Source organism: Malus sylvestris, chromosome 9 (genome assembly GCF_916048215.2).
Source record: "Malus sylvestris chromosome 9, drMalSylv7.2, whole genome shotgun sequence".
NCBI classification, from domain to species: Eukaryota; Viridiplantae; Streptophyta; class Magnoliopsida; order Rosales; family Rosaceae; genus Malus; species Malus sylvestris.
The window spans coordinates 27,603,009-27,628,917 of record NC_062268.1 but is presented as its reverse complement, the minus strand read 5'-3'; the positions used below and the strand labels follow the sequence as shown (position 1 = coordinate 27,628,917).

At 41.8% G+C, this 25,909-nt stretch overlaps 3 protein-coding genes across 3 annotated transcripts; all 3 read right to left on the bottom strand.

Annotated features, from left to right (window-relative positions):
• Positions 1 to 1,778: 1,778 nt before the first annotated feature.
• LOC126582092 (probable E3 ubiquitin-protein ligase RHG1A) lies at positions 1,779 to 3,368 on the bottom strand. Its single transcript, XM_050246095.1, has 3 exons — positions 2,751 to 3,368; positions 2,592 to 2,671; positions 1,779 to 2,353 (listed from the first exon to the last, which is right to left on the bottom strand). Exons 1-3 carry the CDS (start codon positions 2,916 to 2,918, stop codon positions 1,927 to 1,929), a joined length of 675 nt encoding a protein of 224 aa, XP_050102052.1. The 5' UTR covers positions 2,919 to 3,368; the 3' UTR covers positions 1,779 to 1,926.
• Positions 3,369 to 3,523: 155 nt separating this feature from the next.
• LOC126582091 (uncharacterized) lies at positions 3,524 to 6,499 on the bottom strand. The gene is made up of 6 exons (XM_050246094.1): positions 6,112 to 6,499; positions 4,630 to 4,785; positions 4,338 to 4,470; positions 4,207 to 4,246; positions 3,792 to 3,933; positions 3,524 to 3,708 (listed from the first exon to the last, which is right to left on the bottom strand). The coding sequence occupies exons 1-5, from the start codon at positions 6,373 to 6,375 to the stop codon at positions 3,846 to 3,848; spliced, it is 681 nt and encodes a 226-aa protein (XP_050102051.1). The 5' UTR covers positions 6,376 to 6,499; the 3' UTR covers positions 3,524 to 3,708; positions 3,792 to 3,845.
• Positions 6,500 to 7,984: 1,485 nt separating this feature from the next.
• Positions 7,985 to 15,789, bottom strand: LOC126582090 (methylmalonate-semialdehyde dehydrogenase [acylating], mitochondrial). The gene is made up of 19 exons (XM_050246093.1): positions 15,639 to 15,789; positions 15,454 to 15,554; positions 14,994 to 15,065; positions 14,711 to 14,872; positions 14,542 to 14,620; positions 14,292 to 14,446; positions 13,900 to 13,963; positions 12,787 to 12,866; positions 11,722 to 11,787; positions 10,972 to 11,022; positions 10,708 to 10,859; positions 10,152 to 10,242; positions 9,852 to 9,932; positions 9,599 to 9,676; positions 9,134 to 9,169; positions 8,996 to 9,039; positions 8,832 to 8,910; positions 8,526 to 8,616; positions 7,985 to 8,375 (listed from the first exon to the last, which is right to left on the bottom strand). The coding sequence occupies exons 1-19, from the start codon at positions 15,661 to 15,663 to the stop codon at positions 8,263 to 8,265; spliced, it is 1,620 nt and encodes a 539-aa protein (XP_050102050.1). The 5' UTR covers positions 15,664 to 15,789; the 3' UTR covers positions 7,985 to 8,262.
• Between the last annotated feature and the right edge of the window lie 10,120 nt (positions 15,790 to 25,909).

Here is a 25,909-nt window from a genome sequence, read left to right as displayed (position 1 = left end):
AACTTCTACATGATGTTGAATCTACCTTGAGTATTTACACACTCAAGGGGGATTTTTGTAAACTTTCCTAGTTTAAGTGTGATTGTGTAAATTCTAGATTAGATTAGATTCTAGTTATTATTTCCTATATAGACTTGTATTCCTTGGGGATGAATGAATTCTTCTCCTCTTATTACTATAAATAAAGACACTACGTAAGAGAGAATAACACACACATTCCTCTATAATTCTACAAACATATCTCTTTGTACAACCTCTACTTGCCGCCAACCCCCTTCCCTTGGTTAGATAAAATAGGCTACAACAATATTTGGAAATAAGTTTTTTGTTGTATTTTTTTTTTTGTAACGGAAATTAGTTAACAAACGAGTTTTTAGTGGGATTAAAAAAACTAGCGGACTGATCACTAAATAGATACAAATATGTGCAACTTGTTTTCAGTTTTCCATTTTAAAATAAGTGAAAGTAAAACGCCCCTAAGAATACAAAATCAATATGACGTTGAACGTTGAAATACATTATAAATTCCAACTTCACCTTATTTTGAGCTAAGCACGGCTAAATTCGAGTCGCTATGATAAAAAGTAAACAACAGTGCTGTCCAGAAAAATGGGGTGTTTAGAGGTACTGGTGTAGTTATTCGTAACAACCGTGGTGAGTTCATGGCGGCCTGTGCTATTCTAATTCAAAGAAACCTTACTGTGGGAGCTACGGAGGCAATGACAACAACGTTTGAGCTTCAGTTCGCCAGTGATCTGGGTTTCTCAAACGCAGTGGTGGATTTATCAATAGTGATGAAGGTTTACTTGACAACATAAGAGCTCATTGGGTACACATGATTGGATTGGAATAAAAAACTCTCCAATTTCAAATTATAATAAGGAGAGGATTAGCTAGGAAGGGAATTCATCCCTTATAATCTAACCATTTAACAAGTAGGGATGTGCTATTCACACACCCCATTTTACTTCTCACACATCCCTTGATAATTTATGTCCGTTGATCTTCTTCAATTCATCCGATTCGACGGCCGAAAATTAAAAAAAGTGTGTGAGAAGTAAAATAGGGTGTGTGGATATCACACCCCAACAAGTATTGGAATGTTTTAATCTTTCCATGCGTACCATTAATTTAGTATAGGTGGTCATAATTTTATATTTTTTCCCTTCAACACATCTTTAATTAGTAGATTATCAATTTCAAGGTTTATTTTTAGTTAAGCTCTCTGGAACTCTATTTTAATCTCACCTTACCCTCTGTAATTCAAAAGTTATCAATTTACTCTTTGAAACTTAAAATTCGTTGCACTTTGACTTGTGGACTCTGTCTTCTTTCTGAAATTTGTAGGTCACCTCCTAAAACATGTGGGACCCAACACCCAATAAGACTATGCCACATGTGCAATAAATTTGATTGTAAATCTCCATTATGCATCAACATTCAACAATTAGAGAACATTAACAAGAAATTGAAGAGATGAAAAAATAAAAAAAGATATTGATTAACCTGGCTCTCCCAAATGAAACACACTTAAGAAGTTAACAGATCTAAGGCAATGTGGAGTGAATTTTGAGTTTTATATAGACGACTTTCAAGTTTCAAGGAGCAAATTGGGATCAAAATCGAGTTCCAGGGGCAAAGTGAAGCGAATTTTAAGTTTCAGGGAGTAAAGTTGTGACTTTTAAGTTATAAGGAGCAAAGTAGATTAAAATTGAGTTCTAGAAGGCGTAGCTAAAAATAAGCCTCAATTTAATCATGCGTACAAATAGAAGCCCGAATTTAGAATGATTCAAGAGATAAGAGCTATGTGTTTGCTCCTTCATTCTCCTTATTGATATTGCAAGAGGTACCAAGTTCGAAACCCGCCTCGTATCTTGGTACAAAGAAAAGCGTGTGTATATATGTATATATAGATATTTTTCGTGTTTACTGAGATATAGAAAACCTACAGACTGGGCAATGACCATTGCTTTTCACCCAAGGCACAATGCATTCTTCATGAAACATATGCTTACAAGGAGTGAGCATAACCTCTTGTTTGGGCTCAAAGTCTTCCAAGCAAATGGCACACCTCTTGCTATTTTCATCATTCCCCATTTCCTCCTCATTCACAACTGTGTCTCTGTAATACAAGTTCACCCTCTGCGATATTCTTCGAAAAGGATTGTATATCTCTTTCTTCAGCTTCTGCAATGCCATCTTTTGCTCGTCACGGGTCAATCTGGAGTCTGCTTCAAGTCTAGGGGAGGCCGTATTCCATTGTCTGCCGATCATCTGTCTAGGGTTTGCCTGTCTTGCCATTTCATCGTCAAGGACCAGAATATGAATTCGGGAACCTGGTGCTGCTGCTGAACTGCGAAATTTTCACCAGTAGAAGGTGATTAATTGCAAATCATCAAGAGAGGGATAACAAATAAAATGCAAGAGTAATGGCTGTGCTCGAACGAGGCACATTAGCGGTTAGATCATATACGAACTGATGCTAAACCAAATACATATGCGTATTGATCATTTGATTGATATGTGAATCAATGACATGAAAAAATGAAAAGAAAAAGCTGCATGTGAATTGTGGTCTCGACTGCGATTACCCTGCTAAGCCAGGAGGTCTTGCAAGTGCTAGCGTTCCCTCAAATGGTCGCCTTGAATCCGACGCACCCGTTCTGGTAACCTGATTATGCAACGAAAATAGTTTATGTCATAACCTATACATGGTTTCATAAAGAAAAAGGGAAAGAAACCATACTTACCCGAGTGTCTTGAAAATTATCATACAGGGGAGCAACAGGGTTCCCAAAAGCCCATTCACCATCATCGTCCTCAAAAATCCCGAAGAAGAAGTCAAGCGGCTCATGGTAGGTTAGACGAGGATGAGGAAGAGGAAGAAGAGGAGAGTAGGCATTGTTGGTACTGCTCATGATGTCTTATGTTCTGTCCATCTCCGGAGTTTGAACTTCCCATGCAATATTGTTGATAGGTTTCGGGGTTCTAAGAGTTTTTATTCCTTCCTCCTCTTCAAGGTTTACATATATCCTTGTCAATTAAGATTGTCATCTTTTGTATTGTGGATGCTTTTTTCTGCTGGGGTGTGCAAGAAAAGCTACTGTAAATTCGACAAAAAAAGCAACGTAGGAATCGATTCCAATCTGTCTCAGATTCTATCTTTTCCTGTTTCCGCGATGTGATTGAGATAACAATGCACTCTACGGCAGAGGCTTCCCAGCATTGGTCACACACACATTCACACAACCGAACAATCAATCACTCATTCTTATGAGTCAATCAACAGTTTACAGACGCTCGTGCGCCTTGGATTTTGTCCATTGTAGTGCACTCGCCAGTTCTTAAAGTTTTTTCCTCTGAGTCTCAGCTTTCAGTTGCCACCTTTTGGTCCCATTAGTTAACTCAAGGCTTCTCAATTCTAAACATTCTTACCTTTCTTTCACGGAGGACGTTGTATGATTGAGTATGAGTCATGCATATGAAAAATTACGTGTAAGATGAAGGTAATTGATCAGGTATGTTATGAAACATATCGGCTTTCCTTTCTTCTTTTATGGCTAGCAGAAAAAGAACATAAGGTCCACATTGTTATAACAATCCTCGAATTCGAAGGGCTTGAATTTCATTTTTTAACTAAAAAGTTGCTTCAGGTCGTCATTTTCTTCTAAACCTGTGGTCTATCGGATGTCAGACTCCCAAACCAACCTGCAACGAGTAAAGAAATAGCATAAAACAGGAAGAATTATGAAGCTCAAAGCAAGGTAAGCAATCGGAGATGTAGAAGATACCTCGTGACCAAAGTTCTGCTTGCTGACAACAACTGTTGATAAAATGCATAGATGTTACTTGCTCATAGTTGAAGACAAGCAGAAGTTCCAAAAAATTGAACCCACAGACATGAAAGCTACACGAGCTTGAAGAGGAACCACCCTGTAGAAAGCTATTCCGGTCAAATTTTTACACAAAGCTACCACTTAATTTGGTATTTAAAAGTGAATTGTATGCCAGAGTATGATGTTATAGGAAAATAATTTTTCCATCACCCACTGCAAAAAAACTTTCATTATCTTTGTAGAAAATAAGTAGTTTATAAACGATTTCCAACTCTGTCAATGATGGCACTAATGGAGGCACGGCCAAATTTCCCGTACCAAAGGAGACAGAAAAAAGAGGAAATAAATCGCAGAAGAGAAAATGGTGTACCAGAAATTCAAAAAAGTGACAGGTATCCAGAACCTAAACCCTGCACAAATTAATATAACGAAAATTGAAAATATGAGTTTATGAAATCTGAGCTACAAAGTGAATGCAAATAACAATCAAAAGAAGTTTACCATAAAGTAAAGTGGGAAGAGCATCTCTTTGGTACTTCCCTGGAAGCTGTGACACTTTCCCTTGCCATAAATTGTTCCATGCAAAAACAACAGCAATCACACATGGACCAAGCACAATTTGATTTAACAAAACCTGTAAGTAGAAAAAAGCTATGAGATACCTTCCTAATTAGGTGAGATGCCTTCCAAACTAGGCTTACTTTCATTTTTTGTTTCCTCAAAATTTATTTTGGGGTTTTTCTGAGTTCCTTACAGTCATAATACCTCAAGATTGATGTAAAAGAGGTCAAACCTTCAGCAGTAGGTTCTCCACAGTTTTTGCAGGCAAAGAATGATCAAGATACTGGTACCAGGCATAAGAACCAGGGCCGTACAAAAGAAACCCATAGGAAGTCATCCGCAGTGCACGAAGCCAATCATGGTCTGAGAGGAGAGCACGTTTTACATCCTAACAAAGAGAATTTGGTCACTAAACTCAAAGGAACACAAATACTAATGTACCAAAGCAATCTTACAAGCCATAAACTATAAAGATTAGACAAGACAAGACCAATTGATGGAGCTACAAAGAGTCATCAAGCTTGGCGGATGGACCACACAAATCAACTAGGAGGCACACCATGATCTTCATAGCTTATCCATTATAAATGAATTTTCTAGCATTTGACTCCGCACCACAGAGATGTTTGGTCACATACTTGAAAAATAACCCAAAAAAAATTAAGTGAATGCTTGGATAATTGGTTTACATCCTTCCCGGTTGAGACCACATATAAGAATGACATTGCCGTAAACTGACAAGATAACTTTTCCACTTATTCATCGATGAGGGGTATCCTTTGAAGACAGAACCCAGTCAAGATGCTACAGGTCAACTCCTCCTTGCACCAAAGATCTTACCATTTCCAATAGAGACTTGATTCTTTTCCATTTCCATGCAAGAGTTCTCCCGGAAAATGGACAACTTCCTTTTCTTAAGAACCCATACAAGATTTGTCACAGCAAAAAGGATTATGGTAATATGTTTCGAACCTAGAATTGTGTTCGCTAGCGGAGCCAAAAATCTAAAAGAAATTCAAGATCTACAGTCCAAAGTGTTGATCCATCATTTCACCTGCTACAAACTTGAATCCACAATCTTCGGCTAAGCAATAGCTTAGCGGGTAACAACCTATAAGCTGAGAAATTGTAGTCTACCAGGGCCATCCAACCATATTAGGCACTTGTTCTTTCTAGTCAGTTTAAGATAACGAGATCCAAGAGTTTAACACAACACATACAACCAAGGAACATCGGTTTAGCATTCGCGCCAACTTTGGTACAGTTACAAGAAACAACATTCCAGCAAATTAATAAGTAGCTGCTGCACTCAGAAATACACAACCAACTCTCAGTTACAAACCTCGATATCCACTGGTTTATTAGCTAAAATGCAATTGGCACGTACAATACGGCCAGTGGCTTCTTGTGGATTTTCATAACCCTGCTGTGCAAAAACGGGATATGCATTTCAAAGGAGTGCCTGGGTTAGTATATGTATCATGAGCGATACGGAAATGGATCGAGTAATTTACACCGCCAGATACCGAAAAGTTTGTCCTTTTCACTCCAAATCCCAACTATAAATAATTCTAAGCCTCAAACTTTATAAACCCTCAAAATATTCTGAGCAACCAAACACATCATAAAATTCCAAGATTTATCTTTATCCTACATTTTCTCAGGAACCAAGCAGCTAAATAAAGCCAAGAAAGAGACGTTAAATTAGACAAACCTGTTGGTTTTCCGCCTCTGCTTTTCTCCAGCGCTGTGTGAGCTGAGCAATTGTATCTCCCGTCAGAGCCAGTGAGCCAGCCGTGGCGGCTTGCATTAAGGGGAACCAGTGACGGGCTCTTCCGGTTGCGTCCACAGAATTGGAATTGGAGGAGGACTGGGATTTGGAATCGAATGGGCGTCTTCTTGGCTGCTTGGGTTTTCTGGGTGATGAGGAGTTCCAACCCCAGAGGCCGCCATAGCCGCCACCGCCAAGAGCATTCATATTCTCAAGGCAAAGCAAACGCAATGTGAGTAACGGTGTGCGTGCTGCGTTACTGTTACTGACTGCGGACACGGGTCTGGTTGGCCCGGGTAGAGCTCCAGCGGACCCGAATTAGATTAGTGGTCTTTGACTCTCTCTTGGTAGTTTTAGGGGTTGGTTTGGTATTGCTGTACTTTGAAAAAAAACTGCTGTGAGAATAAGCAGCTGTGTTGTGAGAATAAGCGGTTGTGAAATAAATTAGCAGAGTGTTTGGTAAACTTTTTTGTAAAAGTGCTTTTGGAAAAAAAAGTAATCTGATAGTGGATCTTTTCATTAAAGGAGCACTGTAGCTTCGTGTGCTTTGAAAAAAAATCAATTTTCCAAAGCTGCAAATAGCAACTTCAGCTTTTTCCTTTGATTTCAGCTTATTCTCACAGCAGCTTCCAAAATAAGCCTTTTTTTTTTCAGTTTACCATAGGTGCTTTTTTTTAAGCACATCGCTCCCAAACCACCTCTAGGTTTATCCTGATTTTATTTTGCAATTCACTTTTATTTATTTAATTTAACAGTTAAAAATAGTAAAAAGAAGATGTGAAAATCACCTCGCTTCTACAATGAATCAGACGATTATTTAGTCATACAAAACCGACACTAGTGACGAACATGTTCAACATTGGAGAGTGCACATTGCCCAACAATGGATGAGCGAATAAACGGATTATTATTTCAGGATTAATTATTTCCAATGATAATGCTATAATACGTTATGGCACATTTTAGTGGAATGATCGTCTTCTAGACTTGTAGTCCACAAAACACTAGGCAGATTGTGGTACTGAAAGCAGGAGACAAGGCGTTTACGCCACAAATTACACCGGCTTCAACTGCAAAGCAATCTCATCGGCCTAATGAGGAGCCCGGAAATAGTAGAACGAGAGACACTTCAAAGAATTCTGATAAATCTAAAGAGGGTGTGTTTGTACCATACTTGATCAATTTCAAAACTATTAAGCACTGATCAACTTTATACCTTCAAGGACCCACTGAGAGGTTCACGAAGCACAAGTGTTTTTCGTCAACTAAGAGACCAATCACAAAACGACACATGTCAACGTCAGAATAAAACTCCTAAAGTCCCACATCGACCGTGGACGAAAGCCGGATACTCTCCTCAAATATAAAAGGAGATCATTTTCCTACAATTAATCCCTAATCTCATTACTGTATTTAAAATTGTCATTAGAACCCACCAATGAGGATTATGTTTTAGTCTATGTATTGTGTAACCTCTTCACTATTAATGAGAACTCCTCAACCCCGTGAACGTAACACCGAACCCTTGAACCTACTTATTGTGTAACCTCTTCACTATTAATGAGAACTCAACTCTTCAACCCCGTGTACGTAGCCAAACTTAGGATGAACCACGTACATCTTGTATTTGCTTCCCTACCTCTATCTCTTTATATATTATCATCACTAAGTGATCGGAGCAACCGAGCGAAGATCACAAAATTGACATTTTACGTTTTGCTAAAATCTCACTGATATTGGGCATCAAGGGCATCCAACAATGGAATGAAAAGGACCGTGTCACAAGTCTGAAGAAAAAGGTGAAAACCGAACAAAAGAACCAAGATGAAGTTCCAAATTTCCAATGAGTGAACTTTGTCTTGCAATCTTTGTAACGTGCACTGCCATAGTGAGATTATCAAGGGATCTCACCTCAAACGGTACGAAGCACCAGAATATGGTGCAAATCTTGTGATGTAAGCTGCACTACAACCTTTGAAAGGAAAAAAAAACAGAAACAAATGTGGAAGAAAGCAAATATATTGAAGAACTTGACATTGATTTTATTGTAATGTTGAGACGAGTTCCAGAAAGGGGCATTTGTAATGAAGGAAACTATGCCTTTTGAGAAGTTGGCATTGCGAGATTAACCACGCTGCTGCCTGGTAGATTCTTCCATTGCTGAGTAACTGTTTTGATCTGTGTGAAAAAGTTAACACCAGCTTTGCCTGTAATTCAGAGCAAACAAACTCTTACAATTTACCAAATCCAGGTAATTTATTGTATACAACCAGCTTTTGAACAATTAAACTATTGAAACGAGAGAAAATATTGCTATTATCATAACAAGTTTGCGTAAGAGGTGATAAATATTTTACCGTAGAAATTCAAATCTCCTGCAAAAGATGCCTTGTTGCCAGTAAAAGAGAAAAAGGGCAAGGGAACTGGAATAGGAACATTGATTCCAACCTATTTCATGCGCAAAGTTAGAAATTGATATTAAACGTATCTCTGTATCCATCACAGTTTAACTGAATATAGCTCCAAGTTAAAATGGTAAAACATTGCCAACCAGAGCCAAACTAACAAATCTGCTGTTATATACTACCGTCAACTAATTTCCATAGTTCATATTACTTTTCTTGCAAACTCAGCCGCAACAGATGCTTAAGAACTTGATTTACCTGTCCAGCCTCAATCTCAGTCTGAAATTTCCTTGCTGCTACCCCGGACGTAGTAAATATAGAAGCTCCATTACCATATCTGCTCAAAATAATTCACTCACATGAACAACATATTTTTCTTCTCCACTAAAGCTAATTAAGGCAACAAGAAAAGCAATGAGTACTTGTTTCTGTTAACAATGCTTATTGCCTCGTCTAAGCTGTCCGCCTGACATTAAGAAGAAATCAAATTTGTTAACACCCATACCAGGCTATGAGAAAGATGAATCGCAGAGAAACACGAATGGAATCAATAAACATACCTCCATGCAGAGAAGAACAGGACCAAAAATCTCTTCCTGCACAAAACAAGGTCGAAAAACAATCAAGTCCATCCCAGCATAAAAGTTAAGTGACTCTTTTCCTTTAGAAAATCCATTGAATTTGAGTCAACAAATAAAAGGTGTTGTCGGATGCCAAATCACTTGGACCTTGGTATCCAAACAAATACGTACCCAAGATATTGGTACCTTCAATCTGTTGTGTAGCCAATGACCACCATTGTTTTCATAAAAACATAAGTGAAAAAAAAGGTGCTGTTGTTGGCACTCCAAAACATCATTGTGCATTCCAAAGTTTCTATGTTTAGAAAGAAAAATACATTTATGAGGAGTGCACAATGAGTTTTTTGGAGTGCCAATAAAAAGCACCCCAAAAAAGGGACAGGGACCAAATCTGAAACCATCAAGTTCTCCAAATTATGTGGATGTCATAGCTACAGACAATACCTTGTAGCACTCCATGTCAGCTGTAACATTTGATATGATTGTAGGACCAATGAAATTGCCATGCTCATATTCCGGGACCTGTTTTGTCACCCATAAATGAGTAGATAACTGACCAGTGATTATCTTTGAAAAAAAATTGAGTCATTCAAGCATACTTGTTATCTAACAGAACAGAACACATGCCGACACTTGCAATAAAATGTCAGAGGCATCTTATGCAGCAAGTATTAAGTCAGAAAGCATAAAAAAATACCGCTATACTTCTGCCATCAAGCAATAGCTTGGCACCACTTTCAACACCAGATTGGATTAATTTGCATATCCGTTCCTTTGCCTGTGAATGAACCCAGTAAACAATTGTTATCAGTTAGTCAAGAGCAAAGCGGATGTTAGCTGTCAAGGAGTTGCCACTTTAACAACAAATATGCTACTTGGTTACCACTCATTCAAGTATATGATGGATAATATATAAAAATTAGGCTTCAATAACATCACTATTTGGTAATCTGATTGATGGCGGGACGAAAAAAAAAAAAACCTTTAATTTGCTTACCTGTCTGCTAATTACTGGACCAAGGTCAGCATCAGGTTCTGTTCCAGCACTTACTTTCAGACCTTTGGCAGCCTCCACAAGTTTGTTCTCCCTGAAAAGGTTAAATAGCTAAAATCCAATGACAGTAATCAAATTAAAACCTAGGTTACATGGAAATAACAAGACATCTGGGATACCAAGAGAGAAATGTGACAAGGTTTTAGGTGATGTGTACACTAACAAAATGGACACAGACAAGAAATCAATTTTTACTAAAATCTTTTCTTGGTTTTTTTTTCCGGACGAGTCTTCTAGGAAGCAGAATTAAGGGTGTGCATTGTTTTTCATCCTTCTCAAGCCCCAGGGATCATATTGGAGAAGCCTTCTAGCAAATAGAACATTGTCTTAGCGGTAAGTGGAGATGGATTCAAAAGGTCAGGCCACTGAAGGTCAACCTTCCTTTGGTAACACTGAAGGTAAGTTTCAAGCTTTCAGCCTTCAATAAAAAAGGGATACACTAATGGTGAACTAGAAGGCTAAACCTTATCAAATTTAAAAATAATAGTAATAATAATACCATGACTTTGAATCTCCAACAAAGACAACTGTGCTGAGTGCCATGCATCTTTGTCCTGCAGCACCAAAGCCCGCAGCAACTAAAGCATTCAAAGTAGCTTCAGCACTAGCATCAGGCATGATAATGGCATGGTTCTTTGCCCCCATATTGGACTGGAGAAATAGTCAAATCAGGAAAAAATAAATTTCACCCTCAACTGTTTCAAGGGTATGAAAGCTACCATTTGGCTCAAAAGCACAACTGTTATATATGAAGCAGACTTACTTGAACACGTTTCCCTTTAGCTGCAGCTCTTGAATATATGTGCATGCCAGCCTTTTGATGTTAACATAGGAACATTGTGTAAGGATACAGCTAGGGTCAACTGATACGACATGAACGAAAAAATCGCAAAACGTAGAAATCTAATTTTTTGTTATGCAAGGGAGAATTTGGTAAGAGCATGTTCCTTTGTACCAGAACTACATCGGCAACTATACTGCTAAACAGACATGCAAACTTATAAATTTGAACAACAGTTCACAACCAAGGTAAAAGCATAATATTAAACCCGGAAAATTTTAAGTTGCAAAATTTTGGAACCAACTAAAGGTGTCTGAACAGAAACCAACAAACTTATCCCTACAATAAACAGTTCAAACTTGTCTAACCACAAAACATCCAGATGCATAGAGAAACTCAAAATAAAAAACTTTATACTTCAAAACTCTAACCATCTGATTAAAAAATTCACTTCTACGAACAAACTATAATATTATATTTACTCTCAGTGACATGATATGCAGGCGAGCACATACATGAAAACAACAATAATTAACTAAATAATCTGACAAAAAATTAATATTCAGGCATTTTCTTTTGTTTATAAGATTAAATATAAACTCAAACCGCAAAGCAATCCATAATGTTAAAACTACAAGGCTATTAGGGTTGTCGACACTGCAAGCTACAATCTGAAAACTATAAAAGTAAAACAAATTGGAAGGTGGTTGTGATCATTATGAGTAAACTTACAGTATTAGAACCCACAAATGATACAGCTCTGATATCATCATCATCACAAATTGCATTAACAATATCCTGCCACAAAGTAACATACATTTAGGAAAATCAATTCCCCTAAAGGTAGCAAACTTCTAATATCACTTCGTCCAATTAAAAAAAAGTTGTATTTCAAGCAGTCATAAACACAACTGTACAACACATGGAATATAGCATTGTTGAGATTTATAGGTGCAAAACTCTTAGCTTCTCTTTGTCACACTTAGATGCAACCAAACTACAAAGTCCCCTTCTATTTAGGGATCCCTCATACAACCTTTACTAGAGGGACACCCTGTGGGACACGTTCCAAATAAAATTCAATGATCCTAACTGCCTATTCATAAATGGATGGTTTAAAGATCATCCTTGCAAAAGAATAAACCTATTGGAAATCATTAAGACATCCAATTGTATCTAAGAAAAACCTAAAAACTATTTCTAGTGTTGATGCACAAAATCAGTGAGACTTTGGAAATCATTAAAACACTAAATTGACAACCATTTACTTGAGTGGTTAATTGCAAGGATGATCTTTGAAGGAGGCCTAAAAACTAGACTGTTAGGATTGTTGAAACCAATGTTAGTTGGCCCTACAAGTATGTCCCAAAAAATAAGTTTATCTGGGGGATCCCTAACCTGAAGCTCATTACTGAACTACATTTATATTTCTAAGGTCAGCAGCAATCAATTATCAATACAAACCACAGGGAAGCTTTTCTTCATAACGAAGGAATTCGCACGTAAAATGCTTCACATTTGCCTTCAAATGATTTACACAATAATTAAATAAATAAATCTACAGCGCCAAGCAATGAAAACAGATGTTTTCTTTTTATGGATCTCTTTATTTTGCTTCTTACCAATGACCCATGAGATGGCAAATATATCTAAAATGCATTGATCAAAGATTTTCCACATCTTCTGAGTGAATATCAATTAAAGATCCTACGTGAATCCTAGCAAGTATTAGGCCATCTACTTGGGCAGAACTTAAGACAATAACAGTAGTGCTTGTAAAAGTAGTCTGAGTCATACATTGGTTCCATGAACAATATTTAAGACACCATCAGGCAAACCAGCCTCCATTGCTAACTCTGCCAGAATTACAGAAGCCCCTGCACATATTAAAATATAACAACTCACTTTCAAAGTTTAAGCATGAAAATTAAATTGTATCCTTGCCTGCATGTACAGACCCAGCCAATGTACGTAGGTCATTAGGGAAAATAATAGCATGTTAGACAATCAAGATGGTATCTAAGGATATGACCAGTGATTTCATTAAATCCTTCCATTTGATAGATTCTAGCAAGTAATAGTAACTAATATGTTAATCAAAAAGCATCGCAAAAATTAATCATTTAGGCTCATGTAGTAACCATTTTGTTTTTAGTTTTAGTTCACTTTTTGCGCTTGATATAGGGTTAAAGTATATGGGGAAAAGGAAGGATGAAGAAGGGTGGTGGGAGAGAGGGCAAGAAACAAAGAAGAATGAATGAAAACAAAATTGTTTTAAGTGAAACCACTTTAAACAGTTTCTGGTTTTTGGTTTAGTTTTCATTTTGTACGTGTTTCCTTCCTTATACATCTCTCCCAGCATCCTGTCCCTCATTTCTCCCTCTAGCCTCTACGAACAAAATAATGAAAACTAAACTAAAAAGGGGTTATCAAACCGACCCTTAGGAATATCAGTCTTCCAAGTTTCCTAGCGATCAAAATTCTTGTTTCATGAATAAATTGAACAAGTTGAAATCAAAAGAATACCTTTCATGGCAAAACGTATTATGATATATAAGCAAATGTGTTACTACAAAAATACTCCTCATTCGGATAATTGCCCCTGCTGGGAATCATTCATGCCAAACAGGACTTCTTCACATAATATAATGTCCTTCTTTTGACGTAGGTTAAAGGGTTGATCCTGTGACTGGGCCTAGGCAGTTCTCCAGAAGGGTATCGTCAAGACCTCTCGAGACAAGAATAGACGAAGAGAAAGGAAGGAAAGATTGTTGATAAAAAATTACACAAACATTAGGCCGCAAATTAACTTTTTCTAATGTTCTTACTCCTATAATTTTATAAAACAAAAGCTTGAGGGGGCTAATGTTCCACGAGTAGATATACGAGGTCAAAGTAAATGGTAATCACCTGGATCTTTTTCTGATGGCTTTAAGATAAAGGTATTCCCACAGGTAACTGCAACTGGGAACATCTGCAGTAGCATAAAAGGACTAGAGCATAAAAAAGATTTGCTAAAATGACCTAGTGTTTGTTTACTTGCGAGAAGACATTCTCAAGAACAAGATAAAAGGATGCATATCAGATGCGTTTTGACAGTGTTGGCAAGCCTAAGCACTTAGATGACCGAATGCATACAATGCCCAATAAAGTTTTGAACAAGAAACCTAAAAAATAGAAGGGAAAAGGAATAATATCTTTGATACATCAACCCTGAAGGTAAATCATTCATATGAAAAAGAATAGAAAAAAGCAGTGGGCATTTCAATCATATAACAGGGAAAGCAAGAAGGCTCACTCACCCATAAGGGAATCATTGCAGGAAAGTTGAAGGGACAAATACCGGCACAGACACCAAGTGGCTCTCTAACACTGTATGTGTCAATTCCATTTGATACGTTAGAAACATACTCCCCCATTTGGAGAGTTGCTGTACCACAAGCATGCTCCACCACCTCTGAATAAGAAAAAATAAATTCTCAGAGCTTCATTGTCACCCACTGAAATCCAACATTTGCAGAAACAGTTCGACGACAAAATACAGACACTAACCTAGCCCACGGAACACATCTCCATGTGCATCCTTCAATGTCTTCCCCTGTTCGGTAGTAATATTCAAAGCAAGCTTATCCTGAAACAGGAATAAAAAAAATTTCATAGCTCAATCAACTGTACTTTTACTAAGTAAAGAGGAGAAGGACTCCAAACCCAGCATACTTACAATGTCTCTCCGTATAAGCTCTTGGAGCTTGAACATGACACGTTGACGAGCCGTAACAGGTGTATTACGCCATGATTGGAAAGCCTTCTTTGCCGCAGACACTGCAGCTTTAAACTCTTCAGTTGTGGTTAAAGGAACTTGCGAAACAATTTCTTGAGTTGCCTACGAAATAATTTTGAATACAAGACAAACACAATGAGTTCTATAAAGGAACAACCGACCAAGTAAAAAAAAAAAAAAAAAAAAAACCCAAGAAATTGCTGGATACATGTCATGCACTTACAGGGTTTATAACGTCGATGGACGCAGATGATTGTGATTTCGCAAAAGTACCACCAATTAGATTGGGAACGCTCTGATACAACAAAACGGATTAAAATGAGATTAAATGTCAGACAAAATGAATATGTCGTCACGGATTAATTGTAAAATCTGAAATCTACTCCAATTAAAATGGGTAAATATTTGAATCAGCAAGGTTAACATGGAGTAGGTATTCATCTGAACAATCAGCACCACTCTCACACCCCCCCTCCCCCAATAGCATATTCCATTTCATTTCTCTTCATATTTGTTTTTGTCAAAACATTTTCTGAGCAGCTAAACAGATTATAGGAACCAAGTGTACTGAGTAACCACAAATAAATACACAGACGTGGAACATCACTTTTACCGAGAAAGAAAGCGCTAAATTTTCCGAGGAAACAAACAGGAGATAAGGCAGGGTAGGTAAGATTGATTACCGGAGGATTAGGCTGCTTGGAAAACGGATCGGCGGCTGTGGAGAAGTGAGAGCTTCGGAAAGCAAAGATGGAAGCCCTCCGAAGAGCCTCCAAATTTCTCACTGCAAACAACAATTAAAATCAGAAAATGTTTCGGATCGATGGATCAAAATCAAAATCTTATTGGATTGAATTCGTTTGCGTACCTTTCGGAATTGAAAGCTGCAACATTTTTTGCTTGTGTGTTTGGATGAAATGTGAAGGAAATGTAGCTGACTCGAGAAGTGCCAGTGCCAGTGCCTGCCCCACTCTACTATTGATGCGTATCGATCTCTTCTTATGTTTATCCGAAAGTCCATTTTCAAGTGGAGCCCACTGACCCACTGTCCCACCGCACCCACCCGTTGGATGATTGGATCCATTTGTCTTTTGGACATATTTAGCAAAATTGACTATAATACGCATATTTACACATACCTATGATTTTTTTTAATATACTTTATTTTTAGTTTGGTATGTGTCCAAATCTGTTATTGCTTATCGATTATTATTGACTATACATGTGACCACGACATCTGCAAAAAGAAGTTTTTCAAAATTAAAATTACTAAAATCTTACTTATGGACCACTATGACTCAAGATAGGGTAAATGAATAACAATCTTATGCATTGAAAATGATGAGGTTGAAGACTTGGATTATGATGATATAATTGATGATTTGCTTCAAAAATTGCAAGAAGACGATTTCTTAAAGGTTGAAATTTCAAGAAGGAGTTTTGCTTGGAGTGGTTGAATATGATTTGTTTTTTATCATCCGGGTTTAGGTACTATGACCTCATGTTGTATGTTTTTCTTCAAGTAATATAATATAGGTGTGAGGGTTTAGGCTCCGAGCTTTCACTGGGTACTATACCTCTTTAAATATTTCTTTTTAATATATATTCGTGTATTGAAAAAAAAAACACATTTTAAGCTTTCTCTCCGAGCACAAAAAACTTAGGATTGACCCTGATCAAATCCAAAATCTCACTTTTGTACTCACATCCACTTCATCGATTGGAATTTTCAATCAAGAAAATGTGCACTGCACCATTGTTTGGGCCCAAAATAATAGCTTGGGCCGAGGGTAGGATCACTCTCGGTCCAGGAGGCCGGGCGGCAGAAGGACCATGGATCGGTCAACACGTGGGCGTCCAAACCTAGGGCGGTTAGGACGAATCCTAGTGCAATGGGGAGTCTCGACGGGATCGGATATCCAGGAAACTAATCTAGCTTAGCTAAGGACTAGGTTCATAGTCCTAGTAGATGTAGGACTGGTCGAGGTGATCCGGAGAGGGAAACCTAGTCCGAGTAGGATTTAAACTCGGACTCAAGGTTCAGTACTATAAAAAGGGGACGCTGTGCATCAGGAAAAGCCCCTGCAAATCAACACAAAAATTGCCCTGCGCAAACTCTCACAACTTGAGATCTTTTTCTTTTCCTTTTTTGCTGACACATCTTCCGTTGGCATCAACAGCACTGTGGAAGCAACCGGTGATATCTTAAGTCGGCATAGATAGCTCTGTCACCGTAGAGTCGGTCGGTCTCGCAGTATCTTCCGTTGGCATCAACAGCACTGCGGCGAGAACGGTCGATTGCCTATCCAAGTCTCGGTCGAGAAGGGTTTTCGAATCCTTGTTGGTCGAGGTCATCTCATTAGCCTTCTCGGCGAGGTGAGGTGTTACAGTTATCACATTCGGCACATTGCAAGCCGAATTCGGTTCGTGAACTTTGTAAGAAATAGCAGCCTTGTCTTCAGGCTCGAGAACCCAAGAGGCCGAGACGCGTTCCTTTCTCGGCCGCAATCGCAAGACGCAGAAGTCAGTAGTGCGACCCAACGCAGCATCATCAAATTTACTCCTCGGCCGAGCCTCGGCCAACGAGTTGGCACGCCCCGCAATCACCGAAGGACGTAGTTAGCTTAGAATATATTCGGCCTGCGCGCCACGTAGGCTTTGTAATTTCTAAGGTCAACATTTTGGCACGCCCAGTGGGACCCAGTGCTAAACTACGAAGTTCATGCCAATTGAAACACGATCGGTAAAAAAGAAAACAGCTATGGGAAAGTCGACAGCCGATTTACCGAGTCAGAGCATAGGACAGAGTGTGCCACAGGCGCAGAATCCCCTTAGCGTTGGTACACCTGAGTCCACGAGCGCGACTCGGCGAGAGAGAGAAGTTAATCTCGGCGGTCAACTCCGTGGTTTAGAGATCCCTAACAGAAACACATGCGTTCTCAATGAAGGGATAATAGAGGAGTGTGACGAGGATGGTGGTGAAGGATCAGACCCACCAACGAGGTCGTTTCTCCGAAAGCGACTGGACGAGCAGTCTCGGTCAGTCGAGCAGACGTTCAGTCGAGGCATTGACAAGCTGCATGACGCGATACTCAGTGCCAATGATCGGCAAACCAAGCTGCTCGAAATGCTGGTTAGTCAAGTTGGTGGCAGCAGGCCTTTTGATCTTCGCCAACCTTGTTTACCAGGAAATAACCCGGCACCGATTGTACCGGCCGAGCCTATTCCTACCCTGCTCAAACCAATTAACTTGGAGAAAGGAGGAGGGTCGAATAGTAGGTCAGACGGACCGACCAGAGGGTCGAAGCAACACCTGTTGATATGACCGAAGTTCAGCGGATGATTGACTCGGCCATGAAGAAAGGGCCGAAGTTTCCTAAGTTTATTCATCCGTACCCAGCTTACGTGGAATCGTTTGGGTACCCGAAGGGTTTCAAGATCCCAGATTTTAGTCTTTTTACCGGTGAATCGTCTTTATCTTCGTTGGAGCACGTGGCTCGTTTCACTGCGCAATGCGGAGATGTCAATAGCGACTTTCATAAGTTACGGCTATTCAACTTCTCATTGACCGGCTCGGCATTTGCTTGGTACATTAATCTACCCCCCAATTCCGTCCAGAACTGGAAAGAGTTGGTCGAGAAGTTCCATGAGCAGTTTTATCGACCAGGGATGGAGATGTCAGTTTCTTCATTAGCAAGGATGGCTCAGGCATCTGATGAATCACCAATGTACTATCTCACTAGGTTCAAATCGGCCCGGAATTGGTGCCGAGTGCCCTTACCCGAAGTCGAATTTGTCAGGCTTGCTTTGAACGGCCTCGACGTCGAATACAAAAAGAAATTCCTGGGGGCAAACTTTCGGGACATGTATGAATTAGCCCAGCATGTTGAACAGTACGACTACTTGCTCCGTGAGGAGAAGGTTTCGAAAACGCCATCTCGGGGGACGTTGTACAAAAATCCTACTGTCAGCTATGCGTCAACCGAGGATGAATGCGTCAGTGTGGATGCGGCCGAGATAGTGATAGATAAGCCATACGTTTGCAAGGCATTAACTCAGGTTGATTCTAGAGAAGTCAAAAGTCGCTCGGCCGCTGAAGGAGTGTTGAAACCATCAAAGGTCTACACTTTTGATATTACCAAGGCTGACGCAATCTTCGACCAACTGTTATCCGCAAGAATTATCAAGCTTCGGCCTGGTCACAACATTCCTAAGGCCGAAGAGCTTAAAGGGAAGGTGTATTGCAAATACCACAATTCAAGCAAACATACGACAAACAATTGTGTCGTATTTCGCGACAACGTTCAAAACTGGATTGATAATGGCAAACTGAAATTCCCCGAAAAAAAGATGAGTGTGGATACTGATCCATTCCCCACGGCAACAGTAAACATGGTCGACGCGTACCTACCCAAGGACAAAGGGAAAGGCAAGGCTAAAGTGGTTGAGACACAACGCCCGCGGAATCAGAATGTTCGGCCACGGTTCATGGCCGATTTTCGTTCAAATAAACCACCTACGGCTTTAACGGGGCCCGCTATTGTCAAATCTATGATGGATTATAGTACTGATGAAGATAGTGGGACGGCGGTTTTGTGCAGGAAATGTAGAGCGAAGGTCGACAGTGAATCAGAGGAGAAGCCTTCTTCGGAGCCTGTGGCCGCAACTCGGCAAAAGGTAGCCAATGAAGGCCACCATCACGGGGTTTTTGAGAGGCTCGGTCCTAAAGTACGGATGGAAGATACACCCCCGGTCAGGCGGCGCCTTGATTTTGATGCTTCATTTTATGACGATGATTACTATAAGCGTAATTCTAGCAGTTCAGGATCATCACGGAGTCAAAAGACCTTCAAGCCTCCCGAGCCTAGAGATCAACGTTGGTATACATACCATTCTTCGAAGGGCGTTTACACCGCGTTGTCCAAATCTCAGAAACGCCGGCATCAATGGATAGATTGCATGGCTCGCCGACAAGCAGCCCAAGAAACTTCGGACCCTAAGTGGCGACCGAAGGATACAGTTGCCACTAATGAGGAGCGACCACCTCCACCAATTATGACAGAGTTGGCTCAGGGGAAACGGCTGGTCGATCAAGACGTCGAGACCATGTTTGAAGAAGCTGATAAGCGGATCAAACTTCTCATTCGACCAGGGGAAATGAAGGCACGTTTTGAACATTTCAGGCAAGAGGCCGAAAGCAAATTATCCCCACTAGTTATACAAGAGCCTTTGGTCAAAATTCGACGGAATTTGCACCCCCCGTTCCTTGGGGAGTCTTTGGAGTATATGCGAGAATTTCATAAGAAACATTCGGCCAACGATTTGTATGGTTTGCCGAAGGCATGTCAGGACACTATTGATCTTGTCTTGACTTGTCCGGATGCTGAGCGGATCATCCAGAAGACCTCAGATCCAGGATTGAAAGCAAGGTTCCAGCACATACGAGAAGCTCGTGTCTTTGGATTTGAAGTTGACCCGTATACCGATATCGATGTCGCTGACCTTCCTTTCTCGCTGGAGGACCTTCAGTATTTACGGTATCACTTTGAAGTATTTTCAGCGGTTTCTCTCTTCGGCCTTACGACCGATGAAATCGCCCGTATTGCCCGTCTGGATGCTTATCTCGACACTAGGGATGCTCGGCTACACTACCAGGAGCAGGTTCAGGTCTTGACCCCAAGTTCATTGTCAATCTCGACCTTACCTGAGGCGGTCACGCAGAACCAACAAGTGGCCGAAGCAGCTCCGCCGAGTGACATTATTGAAAGGACGGAAGAATCTCGTTGTCCGACTCTGACGACAACTGAGTCCGTAGTCGCTGACCAACCGAACGAGGAGGGTCTCGACCAGATGGGCCCGTTAGTCCTGGATAATATGGAAATTAGTATGGTCCATGTGTTACCTGCCGATTTTCAATCAAGCACGGCTCAACCAAATTTCCTCGATGGAGATGTGGTTGTCGAGGAACCTGGCCATGTTGATTTTGTATCGATTGCTGAAGGCGAGTCAACAGCAAAAGATGATAGTCTAAAGGCCGCTTTGGCCGAATTGTTCCCTCGTTTATCATCGGCCAAGCTTCACCATTTAAAGCCATTGTATGTAACGGCACACATCGAGGGATATCCGGTTTCTAAAGTTTTTGTCGATTGTGGAGCTACTGTCAATATCATGCCCCTGAACATCATGAAGGCCTTACGCCGTTCAAATGACGAGCTTATTCCGTCAGGGATCACAATGAGTAGTTTCGTCGGCGATAAGTCCCACACCAAATGTGTGCTTCCGTTAACTGTGAATATTGCCGGTCGCACCCATATGACCGCCTTTTTCGTGGTTGATTCCAAAATCGAGTATAATGCACTGCTCGGCCGAGATTGGATTCATCAAACCAGTTGTATTCCTTCCTCATTGTACCAAGTGCTTGTCTTTTGGGACGGCAAATCGGTCACTGTTCATCCGGCCGATAGCCAGCCCTTCGAAGCCAACATGATTCAAGCACGGTATTATGACGATCACGTCGGCTATATTACGTTGCAAGGCTTCAATGAAGAGGGACGGCCGACTCGGATTTCCGTTCAGAAAGCTATCGAGGTTGGTGCCGAGACTGTCCAGCAGGATTCGGCAAGACTCGGATTAGCTAACTTTCTCCCCGAAGCCGATGTTTGACACCGATCGGGAAGCACGCAGGGCCGCGGTTTCATCTACTATGGAACGACTGCTGGCCCATTGGTATACGATATCTAAACAACCAAATTCAGGCGTCAACCTCATCGAGTTCCTTGCTGAGGGAGATAATGGGCCTGCATTATCCTTTGATAAAATTCGAGCCGCCCCGGCCGAACTCGAAGATCATCGGCCCCTTGTTAAGGACCCTTTGGAAGAGATTAATGTTGGGACGGCCGATGACCCACGGCTTTTGTTTATTAGTGCGTTGCTTCCTCAACAAATGAAGGACGAGTTGCGGGCCTTGCTTACGGAATTCAAAGATTGTTTTGCTTGGAGTTATCATGAAATGCCCGGCTTAGATCGTGCTTTAGTCGAGCATGAATTACGTATTAAACCCGGATTCAAGCCTTTCCGTCAGCCACCTCGTCGATTCTCGACCGAAGTACAACTCAGTGTCAAGGACGAACTAGTTCGGCTTTTGAAAGCCGGGTTCATTCGGACAGCTCGATATGTCGAGTGGTTGGCGAATAATGTTCCTGTATTAAAGAAAAGCGGTGCACTGCGCATCTGCACCGATTTTCGAAATCTGAATCTGGCAACGCCCAAAGATGAGTATACCATGCCGATTTCAGATCTGTTAATCGATGTCGCGGTGAATCATGCGATCTTATCCTTTATGGATGGACATGCCGGATACAACCAAATATTTATTGCCGAAGCCGATGTGCACAAAACTGCTTTCCGTTGCCCGGGGGCACTCGGCACTTACGAATGGGTTGTCATGCCATTCGGCCTCAAGAATGCCGGCGCCACGTACCAACGGGCGATGAACACCATCTTCCATGATTTAATTGGCACCATCGTCGAAGTTTATATCGACGATGTTGTCGTCAAATCTAAACGCCGACAGACACATCTGGACGATCTCTGACAGGCTTTCCTCCGCATGCGTCAGCACAACCTCAAGATGAATCCTGCCAAGTGTGCCTTCGGTGTATCGGCCGGGAATTTTCTTGGTTTTCTCGTACATCATCGTGGGATTGAAGTCGATGAGAATAAGGCTCGCGCCATCATCACTGCTCCACCCCCAACAACGAAGAAACAATTACAATCCTTACTCGGCTAGATCAATTTTTTACGCCGATTTATTGCTAATTTGGCAGGTAAGATGAAAGCGTTTTCCACACTTTTGAAACTCAAGGACTCAGATAAGTTCGTGTGGAATAAGGAGCATCAGGCGGCGTTTACACAGATCAAGGTTTCTCTCACAAATCCACCTGTCCTGGTCCCTCCTCAGCGCGGTAAGCCTCTCAAGCTATACATTTCGACGGCCGAGGAGTCTATCGGTTGCCTCCTCGCGCAAGACAACGATGCCGGACGGGAACAAGCTATCTTTTACCTCAGCCGTAATCTGAGTCATCCGGAGATCAATTATTCCGCCGTTGAGAAGCTCTGTCTCGCCGTGTTCTTCGCTGCATCCAAGCTTCGGCACTACATGCTCCCGTCGGTCACCCAAGTCATTGCCCAGACCGACGTTATCCGGTACATGCTTACCCGGCCAATTGTGAAGGGCCGAATTGGGAAATGGACGATGGCGTTGTCCGAGTTCAGTTTGCAATACGTGCCGTAAAAAACTGTGAAGGGACAGGCGTTGGCCGATTTCCTTGCCCAGCACCCTTCGCCTTACGGTTTTGGGAGTGCTGACGTCGAAATCGGCATGGTGGTGACCCGCGACAACTATTGGACGATGTATTTCGATGGTTCCAGTACTTCGTCCTCGGCCGGCGCAGGCATCGTCATTCAATCTCCTCACAACGATCGTTGGTATTTTTCGCTCAGATTGGATTTCGACTGCACCAATAATCAGGCTGAATATGAGGCTCTTGTCATTGGTCTTGGCCTCCTTCTTGACCTACATGCCACTCGTGTCCTCGTCCTCGGGGATTCTGAACTAGTGATTAACCAACTTAATGGGTCTTTTCGCTGCATGAGTTGTACTCTGGCGCCTTACCACATGGTCGCCAGCTATTTGGCCGAGTCCTTTGACGGTATTACATTCGAGCATGTTTCTCGGGTTCATAATACCGACGCAGACGAGTTGGCTCAAATCGCCTCCGGTGCACAACTCCTGGGGGGCAAGCTAGGCCGGGAGGTACCAATATTACGACAATTATACCCGGCCTTGGTTGATCAGCAAATCCTCCGTCGAGACAATGTGATACGCACCAGGGTCATGTCCCTGCCTTCGTTGTTAGATCGGCAGGACTCTATAGAAATTTGCGCGGCCGAGGCAGTACCAGATGATTGGAGAAAGCCCATTATGCAGTACCTTGACAATCCTAACGGGAAACATAGTCGTAGGACACGGGCTCACGCCACGAACTATGTCACGTACCAGAACGAGTTGTACCGAAAGGGCGAAGATGGTTTGTTATTGCTATGCCTCGGCCCCCAAGAGAGTGCTCGAGCGATCGCAGAGGTTCATGAAGGGGTATGCGGAGCTCACCAGTCTGGACGGAAAATGCGATGGCTACTCCGACGACACGGTTATTTTTGGCCAAGAATACTGAAAGATTGTATCGAGTTTGCACGAGGATGCGTACAGTGCCAAATCCATGGACCTATACAAAGGGTCCCGGCCGAATCGCTACATTCGGTCATTAAGCCGTGGCCGTTTAGAGGATGGGCCATGGACGTAATCGGCAAAATCACGCCGACTTCTGGAGCTGCTAAGCATGCCTGGATAATAGTCGCAACTGATTACTTTACTAAGTGGGTCGAAGCAAAATCATATGCCGAGTTAAAATCTAAAGAAGTTTGCGATTTCGTGGAAGAACACATTGTGACCCGGTTCGGTGTGCCAGAAACGATCATAACCGACAATGGAACAATCTTCACAGCCGAAAGGTTTAAGGAATACACGGCCAATTTGAAAATTCGGCTGGAACAGTCCACACCGTATTATCCACAGGCGAATGGGCAGGCCGAGGCAAGTAATAAAGCGTTGATCGGTATCCTCGAAAAAATAATAAAAGAAAGGCCTGGCATGTGGCATTTGAAGTTGAACGAGGCATTATGGGCATACCGAACGTCGCCCCGATCGGCAACTGTAACGACCCCATACGCATTAACCTACGGACACGATGCGGTGCTACCAGTCGAGTTGAGCATAAATTCGTTGCGATTAATTGAACAAAGTAGTTTGTTTAGCGCCGAATATAATCAGTCCATGAGACAGGGACTGGAAGATTTGGAAGAGGCACGACTTGACGCTTATAACTTACTAGTGGCACAAAAACAGATTGCCGAGCGAGCCTATAATCAGAAGGTGCGACAGAAAACGTTCGGCGAGGGTGAATTGGTGTGGCAAACGGTGTTGCCCATTGGATTAAAAGATCCTAGGTTCGGCAAGTGGTCGCCGAATTGGGAAGGGCCGTTTATTGTGCATAAAGTATACGGAAAAGGGGCGTATCATCTTAAAGACCGAACCGGTGCGGTCCACAGATTACCGATTAATGGGAAGTTTTTGAAGAAATATTATCCGGTCACATGGGAAATGCAGGAATAGTAAACCAGTCCATTAAAATTGATAAGTATATACAAAATAAGTAGGTCGGTTGGTTTACATTCAGATACATCTAAGGAGAAGAGGGAAGAAGAGTGCTGAGCAGAGCCTTCAACTCCAATCACCGCACGTCGGCCATGAGGACTTCGGCTTGCCGATTCTTTTTGTCCAGCTTCAGCCGCTCGACCCGTTTTTTGGCCGCCGCATACTCAGTTAGGCGATCCTTCCTGCCTGACTCGAAGTCCCTCGCAAGATCAGAAGCAATGGCCGACCGGCGTTTTGCTAGTTCGGCCATCTGACGGTCGAGCTCGGCTAACGCTTCTCCTTTTGCCCGTAGATCGTCAATCTTTGGACGGAGGGTGTCTTGAACGGCCGTGGCGGCTTGCAGGTCCTGTTCGGCCTTCAGAGCAGTCTGGAAGATACTAAATGTCTCCCGAACGCGCTCCAAGGCAGACGATGCCCGAACAATGGCATCTTCGCTCAGGCGACCGTCGGCTCCAAGGTCGTTCAGACACACGCCGAGCAGATCAAGACCGTTGCGCTCAAGTACTTGCGATGACGAGAGCGACAAGACTTCTTGCAACTGGGTTAGGGCGCTTGGATCGGCAGCTTCGGCCGTAGCGGCCGAAGGACCAGACTCTGCAGTAGTACTGGAGAGGAGGGCTTTGAATTCGACCTCCCACGAAGCCTGCACATACAAATTGGGTTGAGTTTGAAAGAAGTCATGACAGGAGTAGCAAGAAAGTTTCGTTTTTAACCTGCCGAGAGGAGACCTCGGCCATGTCTCCAGGATCGTTGCTCGAACCTAAAGAACTCAATGGCCGAGCCTAGTGTCTCAAATTGCTTCTCACTTCACGCGGCCGATGGAGGTTATCTACGTTTGATGGCCACTGAGGCGGCTAGGAAATATA

Bases quoted from the DNA above. Each gene is read 5' to 3' on its own strand.
- LOC126582092 (XM_050246095.1), bottom strand. From the start codon at position 2,918: ATGAGCAGTACCAACAATGCCTACTCTCCTCTTCTTCCTCTTCCTCAT. The intron at 2,672-2,750 runs GTAAGTATGGTT...TTGCATAATCAG, and splicing joins ATAATTTTCAAGACACTCGG to GTTACCAGAACGGGTGCGTC. The intron at 2,354-2,591 runs GTAATCGCAGTC...AAAATTTCGCAG, and splicing joins AGACCTCCTGGCTTAGCAGG to TTCAGCAGCAGCACCAGGTT.
- LOC126582091 (XM_050246094.1), bottom strand. From the start codon at position 6,375: ATGAATGCTCTTGGCGGTGGCGGCTATGGCGGCCTCTGGGGTTGGAAC. The intron at 4,786-6,111 runs GTTTGTCTAATT...TCTCTTTGTTAG, and splicing joins CAGAGGCGGAAAACCAACAG to GATGTAAAACGTGCTCTCCT. The intron at 4,247-4,337 runs GTAAACTTCTTT...TAATTTGTGCAG, and splicing joins TCTTCCCACTTTACTTTATG to GGTTTAGGTTCTGGATACCT.
- LOC126582090 (XM_050246093.1), bottom strand. From the start codon at position 15,663: ATGTTGCAGCTTTCAATTCCGAAAG. The intron at 15,555-15,638 runs GTACGCAAACGA...TGTTGTTTGCAG, and splicing joins GCAGCTTTCAATTCCGAAAG to TGAGAAATTTGGAGGCTCTT. The intron at 9,170-9,598 runs GTATTGTCTGTA...TGTTTTGTGCAG, and splicing joins CTGACATGGAGTGCTACAAG to GAAGAGATTTTTGGTCCTGT.